The sequence below is a fragment of the Argopecten irradians genome, chromosome 6 (genome assembly GCF_041381155.1).
Source record: "Argopecten irradians isolate NY chromosome 6, Ai_NY, whole genome shotgun sequence".
Classification (NCBI taxonomy): domain Eukaryota; kingdom Metazoa; phylum Mollusca; class Bivalvia; order Pectinida; family Pectinidae; genus Argopecten; species Argopecten irradians.
In genome coordinates this window covers 39,639,166-39,658,292 of record NC_091139.1, presented here as the reverse complement: position 1 = coordinate 39,658,292, position 19,127 = coordinate 39,639,166, and the positions used below count along the sequence as shown (strand labels likewise).

Genomic DNA, 19,127 nt, shown 5'->3' with positions numbered 1-19,127 from the left:
AATATATGAGTAATCAGTTTTATAATGCAATATTTTCAGTGATATTTAAATAATTTTACCCCTGATACGAAACTTACTGAAAGAGTGGTAAGGTGATAGCTCTACCTGTTAAATTCCAAGATGGGGGCACTGGTGTTGTTTGGAGAAATGTTTACATGAACTTTCAGTGCTAAAAGACAAACTGAGGAGTTTATAAAGACATGACTCTTTACGCATGGAGTGTATGATGTGATAGTTTTGACTGTATTCTTTTAGATGACTGTTAAACAATGAATCCTCTGATTTTAGCCACTTCTTTACGACGCCCTGGGCTCCTGTTCAAACACCTTGGCCAGTCCTTCACCGGCTTCAGGACTATACAGCACGAGTCTTCATTTAACATGAAACGGGTGGCACTGGTGTCGAAGATGACAAGATACGAGTTCTTAAAGTCAACATATAAAGATTTAAGCGAGGGGGAGTTAAAGAAACACGTAAGAATCAGAAGAACGTGAAAAAAAACCTAATTAGGCCTATATATAGTAATTTAGACTTAAAGTAAACAAGTCGTTTCAGTGTGTGGCTATCCTTGTAGTATGGTTGTAACAAAGGACAAGATGAGAAGGATAAGTCACTCGGGGTTTTACACGAATATGTAATTGCGAGCGCTATTGGGCGATGACTGATTTCCTTTTGATATCTGGCGGCAGACATGTTAACCCTACCGATTCTGGCGGAAGTCTACCGCTTTTGAGACTGATATTCCGCCTACCGCTTTAATATCCAAATATTCCGATTTCTGCAAAAGATCGTCTTCATTTTTTTTCTTCCGATTTCTGAATTTTTCATATTCGGTTGGGGCTGCCATGTGGCTTCAAAATGCATACCAGACTGAGTAGGGGGACTGGCTTTCATAATTAAGTAAACAAAGGAGGTGTGAAAACTCCCTGACCAACACCCACTGGTGCTAATTAGCAGCCTGGGGCTAGATCCACCTTGGCTTGATGGTGTCACTTGCTTAGCCTATTTCACGTGTCTGAGTGTAACGATGTGTATTACGTACTATAGGCCTACCCTAAAGAAACAATCATCTGGCCTTTCAATAAATTTTGTGCTTAAAACTAGTAAGCACCATTTCAAAAACAAACACTACTTATAATTGAAATGATTTACTCACGTTTTTAATGTAAAATAGGTTAACAGTGTCTGCTGAAAATCATAAACTTTGCAATCGTAATGGCCGCCATTTTGGAATGGAGTGATTCTAATAAAGGAGCCGGATTTTGGTATATTTTATCAGGATAACACTAAAAAAAAAAAAATTCGGGGTGATTATTTCTCTAGAATATTGGTGTAAATTTTAGAAACAAATATTTGTATTTTTTCTTGCATAAATCAAAAGAAAATGAGTCCAGTATGTATTACAAAAAAAAAAAAAGTGAAAGAAAACCAAAACAAATAGACAAAATGTATAATTAAAAAAGGTGATAAATAGCATTGAAATAAAAGTATACAATGTATTTATTGGAATTTTTCATCTTCTAAATTTAATATAAGCCTTAATTAACATTTAAAAAATACAAAATGAGCTACCAATGCAAGGCCTATGATGATAATTAAAGTTAAATCATAATTTGTTAACAAAATATGTTTTTTGTAATTATTTTGCATATTATTGATATTATTATATCTCTGACACGTCGCGAAAAATGCCGCGTGTAATGCTACCACTTTTGAGTCAAAAATCTACCTCTTTTTGCTCACCAAAGGTTAACATGTCTGTCTGGCGGCGCAACCTTGGATGTAGCTAATCCAATAATATTAGATCTCGATATTGAGAAATTTCTGATGTGCAATACCGAGATCTAATGCCCGAACCCTATACGAGTCTTCGCAAGTTACGCCCTCGAATTAGAGCGGAACTTTGACGCTTAATTACCAAGTGAAAAACTTACTAGAATGTCAAAAACATGTATAGCGTGAATCAGTAGTTATCCATGAACACATCCTGGTATAAGAATAGGTATGACATAACATTAATCCACGGAATAATCACACATTTAAGAGCTGACCCATAGCATAGCTGTATAATTTAGGTTAATTCCTATTCAAATTTTCGTCACTTCCGGTTTATCAAATTATAGTATGGTGTATCAAATAGAAAGATAATATTAATAGCGGTAACCAAGGTTGTTTATATGCACGGAAACAAGTATTTTTTATCAGTTCTGATTGATTCTGGAAATATTTAAATAAATTAATGCATTTTAGTCGAAATACTGCAAAATATTTTATAGATAATGATACTTTTACTTTCCGTTACCATTCCGTAATTTGTAACAAACGAATAAAAATGGCGACCGGGTAGACTTACAAATAGTGGTGGGGGTAAGATTTGGTTTGTTTATTTTTACGTCCTATTAACAGCCAGGGTCATGTAAGGACGTGCCAGGTTTGTTGGTGGAGGAAAGCCGGAGTACCCGGAGAAAAACCACCGACCAGCGGTCAGTACCTGGCAACTGCCCCACATGGGATTCGAACCCGCATCCCAGAGGTGGAGGGCTTGTGGTAATATGTCGGGACATCTTAACCACTCGGCCACCGCGGCCTGGGGGTAAGAAAATGTCTAAATTCGGTATAACAGCGCAATAGTGACGTTTTGAATTTTGGATTTAACATGATTTAGGATAATTCTTTCAGGATATAAAAGGTTAGTGTAAACACAACTTGAAATTTTGAATTTATATCGAGCCCATTTCTGCGCCGTGTGAATCCTGCCTCGATTGTTAGAGGTTAGACACGACGTAATGATCAAAAGTGTCTCGGCGTGCTATACCTCTAACATTGATGGAGTAGGATGTAGCTTGCTAATGCGAGGGTTTCGGAAGAGGGCGGTCATTTAATGATGTCGTATTTTTCAAATGAAAATTTAAGACATTTCTTCTTTATCTTCCTTCCTTAAAGCAAAGATTAGATGTCGGGAAATTTATTAAGCTTTACATTAGTGTTAATTCAATGATATTAGACGTTGGTATTGAGAAATTTCTGATTTGCAATACCTACATCTAATCTGGGAGGTCTATATGAGTTTTTGCAAGTTCCGCTGTTGAAATTGGGCGTCAGTTTGATGATTCATTACATAGTGAAAACTTACTAGAATATCATAAAACATGCATAGCATGAATCAGTAGTTATCCATGAACACATCCAGTTATAATAAGTGATATGACAAAATATAAATCCACAGAATATGTACATTTTGTAGGTGACCATTAACAATCATGTCCAGCGCTGTACAATCTGTTAAATCATACTCCTATTTTCGTTACTTCTGGTTTCTCAAAATATAGCACGGTGTATGAAGTGAAAAGATAATATTAACTATGGTAACCAAGGTTGTTGATATGCATGAAAACAAGTATTTTTTATCAGTTCTGATGAATTCTGGATATATTTTAATACAATGATACATTTCAGTCAAAATACAGCAAGAATTTTGTAAATAATAATTTTCTGTCATCATTCCGAAATTTGTAATCATCAAGCGGAAATGGTGACCAGGTATACTTACAAATAGTGGTTGGGGTAAAGAAATGTCTAAATTCAGTGTAAAAATGCAACAGTGATGTTTTTTGTATTGGATTTAGTATGATTTTTGATAATTCTTTCAGGATATGATACTCACGTGGTGTTAAGTAGTGTATAGAGACAGTGACAAATCCTTCTCACTTATAAATCCTTGTTTTAACAGATGATAGGAGAAAATGTAAATATCAGGCCGTTCGAGCTTATTGAGCCTTTTGGTCACCGTTTAATCAATCCAGTCCATTTTGCCTACATTTACATGTGCTAAAGTAATTATATGTAGACAATCAGAATAAGATAATTCAGAAACGGTATAAACTATTTCTCTGGATGTAAATTTATGTATTAAGTTTGATACCAGAATTATGTATATGTTTCATCAGGAATGTAGATGAGAAGTTTAACCGGATATGTAGCAAGCACTTTTGTGTTTGGTTCGCTGACCTGTGTCATTGGCTTCCTTCTCCACTGACGCAACCTTTAATATTTTACTGCATAAGAGCTAGTCATCCTTCACTTATGTGATCTATTTACACAAGGTGTAATATACAATCGTAAAGATGACCGTTTTTGAAATGCTATTTAATCAACAATTTAAAGAAGCTCTACTGCAGACAGAACATGAAACAATATCCCACAAAAATGTATATAAAATAATTTATTTTGCTTTTGGCACATGTGCAATAAGTACAATGTACTTAATTCCATATATCGTGTCATGGAATATTTTGGTGATGCAATTACATGTAATTATTTTTGATATTTCTATTTTTAATTAAAATGCTCAAACATTTCAATGGTGGTTGTTCGGCTTTATAATGATTGTTTTTAATAAAATCAATTGATCAAGTATTTGTTGAGAAAACAAGTTTACATTCTAATTTATTGTTTTCAATATTGAGTAGCCATTACATGAAATTGAATATTTTTTAGAAGATAATTAAGTAAAACATTTCAATAATTTAAGTAAAAATATGTACAAATCGCATGAATTATTAATTAAGCTTTTACTGTTTATAATTGTAAGGATCAGACAAGAAAGGTAATAACAATTATATTAAACATTTTCAAAGTTACACATTAATTTTATAGTTTGGTTGTTCATCGAGAAACAAGGGGAAGTAATTTAATATGTGTCTCACTACATATTTACTAGCTTAAAGAGACATTGACCTATCCTTCTCACTTTTCATCTACATCCTTGATGTTTAAATACAATGTATGTATTACATCACAGGTTCTCTTCAGTCACAAGTCATTTTTCCATGATTTTTAGGATTTTTTAGGAGAAATTTTAATTTTAGCAAATTAGATTAAGTTTCATGATTGGGCAACAAGAGTATATTATATAATTTTTTTAACTATCACAATGTCGATAAAAAATAAGAAGCTGCAACTGATTGGTTTTGAATCGTCAAAAGATCCCATATGATTACATTTAGGTCAGGACTATGATAAATGTGTGGCAGAAATACATATAAAAATGTTAAATTTCATAGCTCACTAATGTTGTCTACTTTTGACATCTTGCATGACTTGTTTTACACCTCAGTCTAGATTTGAATATCTTCTAAAATCAATATTGATTGTGGTATTTTAATGTCTTGTAACCTTGATTTGTTTACATATTCAATGTCAGATTTTACAATATTTCACAAAGTCTATTTGACAAAAGAAATATTATTTTTCAGTTGGATAGCATTAGGTCTGATTACGAATCTCTTCATCAACTCCATATAAACCATTACAAATGTGTCGACTTGATACACAGAATTTTAAAGTAAGTACTAAGAATTTTCATTTTGTAGTATGGAAAATGGATTTTTCAGACAAGCTTTGATTTGGTGAACATCATCATCAGAAGCTTCTATACAAAGATCTAGAATTTGATGTTTGGTACAAAAAAAATATGTAAGTTAATTTGTAAATAAGATAATTTATTTGTTATTCATTCTTTTAATCAACGATATTAAGGGTTTGAAACCTTATACATGTATGTCTACATTAATTGTATTATTATACATGATGAGGACCAAACTCCATCAATACATAAACTGTAGAGAAGGGGGCTATAGCATTGTAGCTACCTTGAGCACAAGTACCTATGACCTACATGTATAGTATAATAGTATTTGTGAAGCTATTTTAAATTATACAAATAAACCATACACTTTTGACATGTTTGGCAATATATTATTTTGTATTTGACAGAGAACACAGTATAGAGACGAGAGTTGTGAACAGGTTCCAATATAATGAAGAGATTGTTGATTGGGCAGATTTGATCGTTACTGCTGGCGGTGATGGTACATACTTATTAGCGGCCAGTAAGATCAAGGTCAAGGACAAACCAATCATCGGCATCAATACAGACCCCAAAAGGTAAGGTGTTGATTCAGGAATAATACCATCGATGCAGAACCATATGATTTTAAATTTTTACCTTTGCTTATTTAACAAATGCATCAAATATATATATGTACATTGTATTATGAATTACAAAGATTTGATTTACTGAATACTTCTTTACTACCTTCAAATCTCATTCAAGCATTTAACTTACAGATCAGAGGGGTATTTATGTCTTTCAAAAAAGCAGTTCCCTGCAGAAAACTTTGGAGAAGCTGTCAAGCGAATCCTTGAGGGAAAATTCAAGTAAGTGTGAAATTTTCTTTGTAAAACATCATTATACTTTTAATTATTATTAATTCTATCAAAATTATTAGTTGTAATCAAGTTTCATAAAAAAGCATTAACTTTATCAGTTTTACACCTTGATGAAAATGTGATTCATTGTATACTATATTATGACATGATTACCTTAATTTAATGACTGAATAATGTCATCTTGAAGATGGAAGTGGCGCCATCGTATCCGAGTGACTATGTCAGGTTTCCACCAAAACGATGAGCCTGTAGCCATCCATGACCAGCAGCTATTGTACCCTGAGTACCGATTCGAGGAGCATATCAAGGAGGCAGAGACACATTTTGGGGAGGAGCTTGAGCAGCGACTACATGTTCATGAAATGCCTCCTCGCATACTACCTGTGTTAGCTTTAAATGAGGTGTTTATTGGGGAAGCACTATCAGCTAGGTAAGGATAATACTCCCATCTTCTTACCAATACCAGGTATCATCTAATACTACAAATATTTGATTGAGGTAAGGTAATTTTCCTCTGAACCAAAGTAAGATTTTGTTAGTGCTAAGAAGGAGCATACAGATATACAATGAGATGGTTAACTGCATGGACATGTGATATATCACTATGAGCTTATGACATGGCGTGGCACACAGAGTTGTATAAGTCTTGACTATGACTGGTACCTAAACAGGAAAATAAGAAGTAAATCTTTAAAATCCCTAAGGAAATAAACACCAACCTGTATCAGAACATTTCTTGGCGTAACAAACCAGGCAAGTGATACAGGCCCACTGGCCCTCTTGTTTTTTAGCTACAGTACAGTCTTTAGAATTTTTGTATACTACATATATGTATTTCAGAGTATCATACTACGAGATTAAGAGAGATGAAGAACCGAGTATGAAACAAAAGAGTTCGGGAATTACCATATGTACTGGAACAGGCTCTACATCCTGGTTCTTTCATATAAACCATCTCCCGATAGAAGCTGTTAAAGATATATTGGGGATAAGTATGTTTCTTCTTCTCATTCATATATACATGCAGGTATAATTTATATCTTCCCTAATAGAGGCTGTAATTTTGCATACAGTAAAACATGGTCATAACAAACTATGGGGACAAATTAAAATTACTTCGTGATTAACAAATTTTGTTGACAGGGGATAAAAATTACTGTAATATGATCATGTATTCATTGTAAGCATGCTTATTATAAACATGTTTTCCTTTACCATAAATTGGGATATTTTTGACGTTGTCATATATTGGCTTGTTTGGCGTTTGGTATGAAAGCACCAAAGTTTAACACACCAAAATTTGGCTACATATTTATTTATTCGTAATATAACGATCAATACATCTACATGCCATTTAGGAGGTATGTGAATACATACTCTCAAGTAAATTACTTGATCACGTTACATAAGCATACATTTTTTTAGTAAGGTTTGTACTGTCAACTGGGGAAAAAATATTACCTGTTTGAGTCTTTCTTTTGTCCAAACATGTATATAATTAGAAGTGACATGTGACTATTAATTCAGTCTATTTTTGACCACTATTTCAAAGGATTGTCTTTGTATCGATAAGGCTTCAAATCTTCAGATTTTTTCCTTTTGATTAAATCAAGTTATGTGCCAAGTATTAACATGGCAATAGGGAAATGCCAAATTTAAAACGCACCAAAATTTAACCACCCTATGTTGATACAAAAATGCCAATATTTCCCGACACCGAAATATCCCGATTTATGGTACTGTAAAATAATACCATACACCAAAGTGTCAGGAGTCTTTTGTTTGATTAATTAACGTCCTATTTACAGCTATGTGGTTATGTAAGGATGGCCTCCCATGTATGGGGTGTGTTGTGTGTATGTTATGCGGGGTGTGTGTATTGGGAAACTGCGGTATATTCATGTTGTGTCTTGTTGTATAGTGGAACTGTTGCCCTTTTTATAGTGCTATAACACTGAAGCATGCCGCCGAAGACACCATTTTCATGTTGTTTGCCTTTAATATTGTGAACATACTGGAACACCGTTTAAGTGCCAGATAAATATATGTATATCATTTCTATAACAGCCAAAAACCTAACAGACTGTGATGTAGATCTAACGGATCAAACATTGATGAGCGAGGTCGCCTCAAAATTCAACAATTCTCTCAAGTTTTCTGCTGATGAACAGCGGATGGCCTACACTGTACGGGATCCTATAGTGAACGGTAGGTACTGATGAACAGCGGATGGCCTACACTGTACGGGATCCTATAGTGACGGTAGGATCCTATAGTGAACGGTAGGTAGTACTGATGAACAGCGGATGGCCTACACTGTACGGGATCCTATAGTGAACGGTAGGTACTGATGAACAGCGGATGGCCTACACTGTACGGGATCCTATAGTGAATGGTAGGTACTGATGAACAGCGGATGGCCTACACTGTACGGGATCCTATAGTGAATGGTAGGTAAACTGTACACGTAGGATCCTATAGTGAATGGTAGGTACTGATGAACAGCGGATGGCCTACACTGTACGGGATCCTATAGTGAATGGTAGGTACTGATGAATAGCGGATGGCCTACACTGTAAGGGATCCTATAGTGAATGGTAGGTACTGATGAATAGCGGATGGCCTACACTGTACGGGATCCTATAGTGAATGGTAGGTACTGATGAACAGCGGATGGCCTACACTGTACGGGATCCTATAGTGAATGGTAGGTACTGATGAATAGCGGATGGCCTACACTGTAAGGGATCCTATAGTGAATGGTAGGTACTGATGAACAGCGGATGGCCTACACTGTATGGGATCCTATAGTGAACGGTAGGTACTGATGAACAGCGGATGGCCTACACTGTACGGTATCCTATAGTGAACGGTAGGTACTGATGAACAGCGGATGGCCTACATTGTACGGGATCCTATAGTGAACGGTAGGTACTGATGAACAGCGGATGGCCTACACTGTACGGGATCCTATAGTGAACGGTAGGTACTGACAAACAGCGGATGGTCTACACTGTACGGGATCCTATAGTGAACGGTAGGTACTGATGAACAGCGGATGGCCTACATTGTACGGGATCCTATAGTGAACGGTAGGTACTGATGAACAGCGGATGGCCTACATTGTACGGGATCCTATAGTGAATGGTAGGTACTGATGAACAGCGGATGGCCTACACTGTACGGGATCCTATAGTGAACGGTAGGTACTGATGAACAGCAGATGGCCTACATTGTACAGGATCCTATAGTGAACGGTAGGTACTGATGAACAGCGGATGGCCTACACTGTACGGGATCCTATAGTGAACGGTAGGTACTGATGAATAGCGGATGGCCTACACTGTACGGGATCCTATAGTGAATGGTAGGTACTGATGAACAGCGGATGGCCTACACTGTACGGGATCCTATAGTGAATGGTAGGTACTGATGAACAGCGGATGGCCTACACTGTAAGGGATCCTATAGTGAATGGTAGGTACTGATGAACAGCGGATGGCCTACACTGTACGGGATCCTATAGTGAATGGTAGGTACTGATGAATAGCGGATGGCCTACACTGTAAGGGATCCTATAGTGAATGGTAGGTACTGATGAATAGCGGATGGCCTACACTGTACGGGATCCTATAGTGAATGGTAGGTACTGATGAACAGCGGATGGCCTACACTGTACGGGATCCTATAGTGAATGGTAGGTACTGATGAACAGCGGATGGCCTACACTGTAAGGGATCCTATAGTGAATGGTAGGTACTGATGAACAGCGGATGGCCTACACTGTATGGGATCCTATAGTGAACGGTAGGTACTGATGAACAGCGGATGGCCTACACTGTACAGTATCCTATAGTGAACGGTAGGTACTGATGAACAGCGGATGGCCTACATTGTACGGGATCCTATAGTGAACGGTAGGTACTGATGAACAGCGGATGGCCTACACTGTACGGGATCCTATAGTGAACGGTAGGTACTGACAAACAGCGGATGGTCTACACTGTACGGGATCCTATAGTGAACGGTAGGTACTGATGAACAGCGGATGGCCTACATTGTACGGGATCCTATAGTGAACGGTAGGTACTGATGAACAGCGGATGGCCTACATTGTACGGGATCCTATAGTGAATGGTAGGTACTGATGAACAGCGGATGGCCTACACTGTACGGGATCCTATAGTGAACGGTAGGTACTGATGAACAGCAGATGGCCTACATTGTACAGGATCCTATAGTGAACGGTAGGTACTGATGAACAGCGGATGGCCTACACTGTACGGGATCCTATAGTGAACGGTAGGTACTGATGAACAGCAGATGGCCTACATTGTACAGGATCCTATAGTGAACGGTAGGTACTGATGAACAGCAGATGGCCTACATTGTACAGGATCCTATAGTGAACGGTAGGTACTGATGAACAGCAGATGGCCTACATTGTACAGGATCCTATAGTGAACGGTAGGTACTGATGAACAGCGGATGGCCTACACTGTAATGGCGGCCTCCACTGGATTTCAGATGGTGAGCTATTCAAATCACCCTGCGTCCGTGGTCCGTGGTCCGTGGTCCGTCGTCGTCGTCCGTCCGTAAACAATGCTTGTTATCACTATTTCTTAAAAAGTACTGCAGGGATTTTGTTCAAACTTCACATGGAGGTTACCCTTGGTCCCTAGTTGTGCCATACAGATTTTGAGGCTGATCGGGAAAAACAAGGCAGTTAAAGTTTGTTATCGATATTTCTTGAGAACTACCAAAGGGATTTTGTTCAAACTTCACATGGAGGTTACCCTTGGTCCTTAGTTGTGCCATACAGATTTTGAGGCTGATCGGAAAAACAAGATGGCCGCCAGACAGCCATCTTTGATTTTGGCAGTTGAAGTTTGTTATCAATATTTCTTGAGATCTACTGAAGGGATTTTGTTCAAACTGCACATGGAGGGTACCCTTGGTCCCTAGTTGTGCCATACAGATTTTGAGGCTGATCGGAAAAACAAGATGGCCGCCAGGCAGCCATCTTGGATTTTGATAGTTAAGGATTGATATCCCTATTTCTCAAAAAGTACTGAAGGGATCTGTCTCAAATTTAATATGTAGGTTCGCCTAGGGCCCTAGTTGTGCATATTGCATTTTTGGACCAATCGGTCAACAAGATTGCCGCCAGGCAGCCATCTTGGATTTTGTTATTCAAAGTTTGTTATCGCTATTTCTCAGAAAGTACTGAAGGGATCTGTCTCAAAATTCATATGTAGGTTCCCCTAGGGACCTAGTTGTGCATATTGTGATTTTGGGCCGATCGGTCAACAAGATTGCTGCCAGGCAGCCATCTTGGATTTTGATATTCAAAGTTTGTTATCGCTATTTCTCAGAAAGTACTGAAGGGATCTGTCTCAAATTTCATATTTAGGTTCCCCTAGGGACCTAGTTGTGCATATTGCATTTTGGGACCGATTGATCAACAATATGGCCGCCAAGGAGTCATCTTGGATTTTGATAGTTGAAGTTTGTTACCGCTATGTCTCAAAAGGAACTGAAGCGATCTTTCTCAAATTTTATATGTAGTATGTTTGAAAAAGTTTAAAAAGTAGAGAAAAGATCCATCTTTCCTTTGTCAGATATAGATCATTGTTTGGTGGGCGCCAAGATCCCTCTGGGATCTCTTGTTGCAGGACCTTTTGACGTCAATATAATGTGATAAATAGTATCGTAAATTTGTGTTAATTTCATATAAGATTTTATGAATTTTGCCTCGGAAGTTTTTTATCACCAAGACTTTTGTTTTATTTCATAAAAACCCATGTGATGAAATGAACACTTATTTAATATCATGTATCAAAGAAACACAATTTAACAAAGCATGACAATTTATTGACTTGTGCCCTATCCGGGCCTCGAACTCACGATCTACGGCACCACTGCTCCACATCCACGTCCCCTAAAAAGGCCTCTGCTGGATTATTGGAATACATTTTGATGTGAAATTCTTTGTTATGTATGTATTTGTTTGTGTTCATTTCATATGAGAATTTATGAAACTCGTCTCGAAGTTTTAATTTTTGCTCGCCAAGGCTCGGAAAAATAAAAACTTCTTAGACTCGTTTCATAAAACCTCATATGAAATGAACACTCGTGTAAAATCCTATATGTAAGGTGAAGTAGTTTGTATTGAAGCACAGTTAATATCTATAGTACCAAAAAATATTTGTTTTAGCCTGTTCTTCAACTGTAATTTAATAAGTTGAGTAATAAAATATTGCTTCATTTCAGGGGTGTTTGATGCCATAAGACAACAAAGAGGCTTCGCCACAAGGTATGTTTACTAACATATTCAACAAAATACATGTACAGTTAGTGCACATGGGGGCTTTAAACTGAGAAATTGACGGGACGCTTAACTCGTATATTTAAACTGATAATTTTAGGCAGCTTGGTAATGAAGATTTTATTTCAAAGATGTCTATTCAAATGAAATTACGGTACTCTTAGATACTTGGATGATTAAAGGTTTTGCCGTGTAAATACATTGTATTGTAAATTGGAGTCTGATTTGTACATTCTGCAATCTGTAACAGCACTCAAAGTGTTGTGAAAATATTATGACTGACTTGTGTATAATACATCTACAATGTATAGGTCATCAGTCATGCAAATGCAGCTGCACTTTCTGGAACAATTCAAAGAATTTATAAAATGTAACAATACTCTTCCTCCTGGTAATTCCTGCTTTTTGTTGTGACCAGGATCAAAATCAATTCCCGAATGTGGGATGGCACACTTGTGATCGACGGAGATTCGTCATTCCACTTTAATGATGGAGCGGTAGCTACACTGGAAATGCTGGAGTCTGATGCTCTTCTGACCATAACACTGGACTGACCGGTGGAGTGGACATATATATATATATACTGATCATTTAACTGGACTGACCGGTAGAGTGGACATAATGACCATAAAACTGGACTGACCAGTAGAGTGGACATACTGACCATAACACTGGACTGACGGATAGAGTGGACATACATGTACTGACCATTATATTGGACTGACCAGTAGAGTGGACATCCTGACCATAACACTGGACTAACTGGTGGAATATACAGTTATAATGGACTGAGTGGATAATGAAGCAGTGCTCTTCTGATCGTTAGTCTGAACTTTTATGGTCGATAGAAGGGTGAAGGTCACTGATCGATAAAAGGGTGAAGGTCACAATTGAATTGAGTCTTTTACTCTTCAGACAGTGATATTCAACCAACAGGATGATAGAAGAAGATGAATATTCTGGTCATGTTTCTTTTGCTTTCATTTTTTTAGGTCACCTGAGACGAAGCCTCAAGTGACCTATTCTAATCACCTTTTGTCCGTCGTTGTGCATCATGCGTTGTATGGTGATAAACAATTTACATTTTTGACTTCTTCTCCAAAACTGCTGACCCAAATTTGGTTGAAATTTTGCAGAAACCTTCCATGGCTAAAGGTCACCAAAATTATGCATTATATGGTCCTAGCCCCCAGGAACCAGAGGCGTGGGGCCAAATAGGCTAAAACTTCAAAAATCTTCATCTGAAATTTCAGAAATGGTAGAATCAAATACTTTCATAGATCGAAAGGTCATAAGGTCATTTACAAAATTTGTGAATTATATGACCCTAGGGTCTCATGTTTCCACCTGGGAAGGGGTAATTTACTATAGTTCCTATAGGAAAAACTTATTTTTGAGCATTATTTGGTCTTTTGTAATTGGAAATAAGTCAAAAGTTGTCAGAATTATCAGCATGAATGACCATTGAATCCTATTAGCATTTTTCCACGACTGATCCCCAGAGGCCTGATCAGATAAGCTAAAATTTAAAAAAAAATCTTCTTTTGAATTCACAGATTTGATGGAACAAAATACTCTTCATAGATTAAAAAGTCAAATTTATAAAATTACGGACTGATTTCAAGGTCCTGATGAGCCAATATATAGTGTTATATGTCTTTGTTTCATTTTGTATCAGAACTCAGGTGACCGCTAAGGCTCGTGGGCCTCTTGTTTTACTTTAAAAGACATGAAATCAGTTGATGTGTACTTCATATCACCACATGTGTAGTAAAATGGGACAATTACATCTTACCTTACAAAAAAAATGATTTACTCAATTAAGACCTGTCAGTTAAGTCATTTTATTGTTTAGTTACCAATGAACAAAGAAAATGTATATGACCATATTAGGTAAAGGTTATTCTGTTCTCTGATTGGCTGGTGCAACACTCAGTTCCTACAAATGTTATTATTATTTAGTGACACAATCAAATATTTAGTAGTACTGTTTGTTATCATGGTTCATAATGTATCTTAATATCCTATAGCTTGATATGTGATATTCTTTGTAAAACTAGAAGTTATAACTAAAATTTCAGATTTGACATTGGTGTAAAACTTTGAGAGCTAAGTATGTATATGCACTGTACTATGAAATCATTATCCATTTACTTTTTCTCAGGAGAGGTGGGGGGAGGTTGGTCGAGTATTTTATCTGTTGAATTTGTATTTTCACTTGAGTCAACTTATTTACATTATCACCTTTGAAATCTTGTGCATAAGTAAGCATTGATCATCAATGAAGTATGCAAATTATAATTCCAGATTATTTTGAGTCAATATAAAATAGCAATAAATAGTAAAATTTAAATGGCATACATTTTTGAGAATACATGCATACTAACTAGTTCTCGAAACATGGTGTCTGCTATTTTGAAAACGAATAATTCTACAATGTCTTTGGTTGTTTGTATTGTAGGAATTCTATCTCTTCTTATTCCCACAAAATGAGATTAGTTTGTGGTTCTCCATCAAAAGTGTAAAGTTGTATCATTCGTGAAAATTTATACACACAAAAACAGCATAGATAAGGACATTCCTGAACTAAAACATTCCTCATTAGGATTTGTCCTGTAAAACATATGTTCTAGGTATTTATTATTAGCTGTGTCTTTTGGATGGATGTAGAGTCCAATTGTGTTAGGTGTTTTAAGCTCTTACCTTTTCATATGATTCTCATGTGTGAAATGAATGCCACGTAAATTGCATGGTGATCACATGTGAATGATATGAAATTTTCATGCGAAAATCATGCGTGTGAAATATCATATGAAAATTGCCACGCATGATTTACATATGTTCTAGTTATATAGATACCTATCTTAAGATGAAGAATCCATTTATGTTAGGTATTTTAAACTCTTACATATTTTTATCAATTTTAAAAAGTAGAATGTATTGTTGTAAAAAAAAAAAAATACTTGTCTTCATTTGGTTAAATTCTTTGAATTACATAATACAGGAATGGAACTAAAATACCATGTGTATCCAGGAAGTAAACTTCAACACCTCAGGAAAGAACAGAGACACTCGACATATTAGGAGGGTTTAAATAGTGTTATTGATTTCTAGTCATATATGATTGTATTGATCTTTAAACTAACGAAGCCAAAAATGAAATTAAGACTTTTAAATCCATGAAATATGTTGTATTGTGTTATTACATTAATCTCCTGAACCTGGCACATTCTTAACAGCTTTTACCCCTGTAGTTCCATAATGGAATGGTCTAGTCTTTGCTTTAGAAGAGTCTAAAAGTATATTCAGAGGTTAATGAGCTACATATGTAAATGAACCTGGTTGTTTATAAGAATGTTAAAACATTGAAACCAAATTGCTTTCCTATGCTGCATTCATTACCATAAAATTATTTTGTATTAGAAAGCATAAGGTATAGCCTTGCCAAGTACATTTTGTGTCCTTGATTTTACAGTTTGCACCAGTTTTCCCACATTCAGTTTTAATTGATTTTTTTTTAAATTTTCTTTAGACTTCACATTTGTTTTGTCAAATATGTTATCTATTTGATACAAGAAATGATTCCCATATGTGATTGGAACATGACATTTTAGGTTACTTGAGACGAAGTCTCAAGTGACCTATTCGAATTGCCTTTTGTCCGTTGTCGTGTGGCCATAAACAATTTACATTTTTGAATTTTTCTCCAAAACCGCAGAAGCAATTTCAATTAAATTTTGCACAAACATTCTAAGGCATAAGGTCAATCAAAATTGTGAATTATGTACCCCCACCGCCCAGAGGGCTGTAGGAGGGGCCGAAAGGGGTAAAATTGACTATAATTTCAAAAATCTTCTTCTCCACTCACAGATGTGGTAGAATCAAATACTCTACGTAGATAGAAAGGTCTTAAGGTCCTTTACAATAAGTGTGAATTAAATGACCCTGGGGTCTCAGGTTTCCCCCTTGGGAGGGGGTTAAGTGTACTACAGTTTATAAAGGAAAAACACATTTTTGAGCATAATTTGCTCATTTGTAATAGGAAAGGAGTGAATGTTGTCATGATTATCTGTATGAGATGGCCATTGAATCCTATTAACTAATTTTCCATAACTGACCCCCAGGGGCCTTAGGGGCATGGCCAAAAGGGGTCAAATAGGCTAAAACTTCAAAAATCTTATTCTGAAATTCTGGAAATGGTAGAACCAGATACTTTTCATAGATGGAAAGGTCGTAAGGTCCTTTACAAAAAAGGTGAATTATATGACCCAAGGACCTCACGTTTCCCCCTGGGGAGGGGTAGTTTACATAGGGAAAACATGTTTATGAGCATTTGTTTTTCAATTTTCATATGACATGAGTCAAACTTGATTAGAATTATTAGCCTTAGATAGCATATTAACATTATGTCCATATTGGTCATCGCCGACCCCCGGGGGGATAGAGGGGCGGGGCCAAAAGGGGTCAAATAGACTAAAACTTCAAAAATCTTCTTCTAAAATTCTGGAAATGGTAGAATCAAATACTGTTTATAAATGGAAAGATCTAAAGGTGTTTATGAAAATTGTGAATTATATGACCCTGGGGTCTTACGTTTCTCCCTGGGGAGGGGTCAAGTTTACTTTAGTTTATATAGGAAAAACATATTTATGAACATTAGTTGCTCAATTTTCATAGGAAATGAGTCAAACTTGATTAGAATTATTTGCCTGAGATACAGCATCTTAGCATCCGTATCGGTCCTACCTGACCCACTGGGGAACCTGAAGGACCAGAAGGGCGGGGCCAAACAAGGCCAAAATTACTAAAATTTGCTAGATGCAAATAATCTTCATAGATTAAAAAGTCAAATTTATAAAGTCACTGACCAACTTCAAGGGCCAGTATATAGTGTTAACAAATGTCTTCATTCTATATCCGAACTCAGGTGAGCATTAAGGCCCATGAGCCTCTTGTTTTCATTCAGCATCCGAACTAAGGTGACCGTAAAGGCTGATGGGCCTCTTGTTGTTATTTGACTCCAGTAGTGATTATTGTATAAGGAATTGTTTGTAATAATCTAGGGGAAAATGATGGATACATTTAAGGTAAAATGTATGTGATCATGCCATTTTATTTTGATGAAGTTTATTAACAGTAATGATTATGATATATTTCAAAATAATTTGCCATGAAATACATACTGTACTATCGTAACTTGTTAGCTCCATTGCCCTGGTTTCTCAAAACAGTCAATACCTAAATCACTTCATTGTGAAACTTACGTAAAAATAAAATTGTTGAAATTGGAAATGAGTAAAATACAATGTAATGACAAAAGTTACATATTACAAAGGTTATTTAAGTTTTGAATCTAGACCAGTACCTTTTTAATTTTGATATATATTAGGGTCTGGAAACCCAAAACTTTCTTCGAAATATCCTTCAAATTATGAAATATGTGATCTATACACGTTGTGATGAGAGAATTCATATTTCTAACTTTATACAGTGATTCTGATGAACATGGTGGATGTACCATATTGAGGTGTGAGTGGGTGTGTGTGTTTGTTTTGAAATTGAAGGCATGGTCCAGTATTAACTTTGAATATGTGGAAGTGTATATGTGCTTATTTGTGTAATAATTGATTGTACAACTGACAAATCACTGACTTTGATCTACTTATAGGAATGATTATAGTCAATAGTATTATTTTGTCATTTTGGAGATTTCATAATGATAAAACAATCATGACTTAATTATGGACACAGGTACTGTAGTTCCACTCCATTCTATTAATGTATGTCTAAACAGGTTATGAACAGTTAATTTAGACAAATGAATGAAAACTTTTAATGTAGCCTCTTTTAAACCATTGAATCCATTCTGTTTCAAATCGTTTCATTTAATGTACAAATGATATTAATTGAAATATGAAAAGAGGACTTTTATGTTAAAGAAACTTTTTAGACTTGAGTAGTACTTATTTCTATGTCTAGTGACTCTAGCAGTAATTCTGCCAGAATCATAATGTATTGTTACTTTACAGAGTTATTGTAGACTGTCCTGTTATGGGGTATAAATAGATAGATACCCTTGTGTAACAGGTAGATTTTTATATACAGCCTTCTGTGAAGATATCAGAGTGCGTTTGTGTGTGGTTGTTATTTACAGTAAACAATTACATGTTGATTTTTATCACTTTGCAATTACAAAGAAAAAATAAAATCAAAATATTTTCGAAATACTTGGTTTTCTTTCTGTACATAATTATGTGTACTTCGGTGACTAGTGAGATTTGGTATGTTATTCATTTGTCCTTCAGTTCCTAGTTTATATTCATAAGTCACCACCTGCTCAAAGGGCAAGTGAGCTTTTGTTGTAGTGCAGCATCTGCCATTAGTTTTTCCCTTTTAATCACTTTTTTGAGAGGCAATGATGATGATATTGGACCTGCTTCATGCTTGGGTGAATTAAGTTTGTTTAAGTGAATGATCTGGAGGATTGGATATCGGAACAAATATAAATACCGGCTTACTATGCTTAAAGATGCAGATCAAATACAAAGTGTCAATAACGTAAAGAAAC

The 19,127-nt window shown here is 36.0% G+C and overlaps 1 protein-coding gene across 1 annotated transcript; it reads left to right on the top strand.

The window, feature by feature from the left end:
* The first annotated feature begins 113 nt into the window (after window positions 1-113).
* On the top strand, window positions 114-18,784 carry LOC138325854 (NAD kinase 2, mitochondrial-like). Its single transcript, XM_069271811.1, has 9 exons — window positions 114-473; window positions 5,256-5,344; window positions 5,776-5,946; window positions 6,130-6,219; window positions 6,419-6,661; window positions 7,072-7,223; window positions 8,299-8,439; window positions 12,505-12,547; window positions 12,978-18,784. The coding sequence occupies exons 1-9, from the start codon at window positions 270-272 to the stop codon at window positions 13,111-13,113; spliced, it is 1,269 nt and encodes a 422-aa protein (XP_069127912.1). The 5' UTR covers window positions 114-269; the 3' UTR covers window positions 13,114-18,784.
* The last annotated feature ends 343 nt before the right edge of the window (window positions 18,785-19,127 follow it).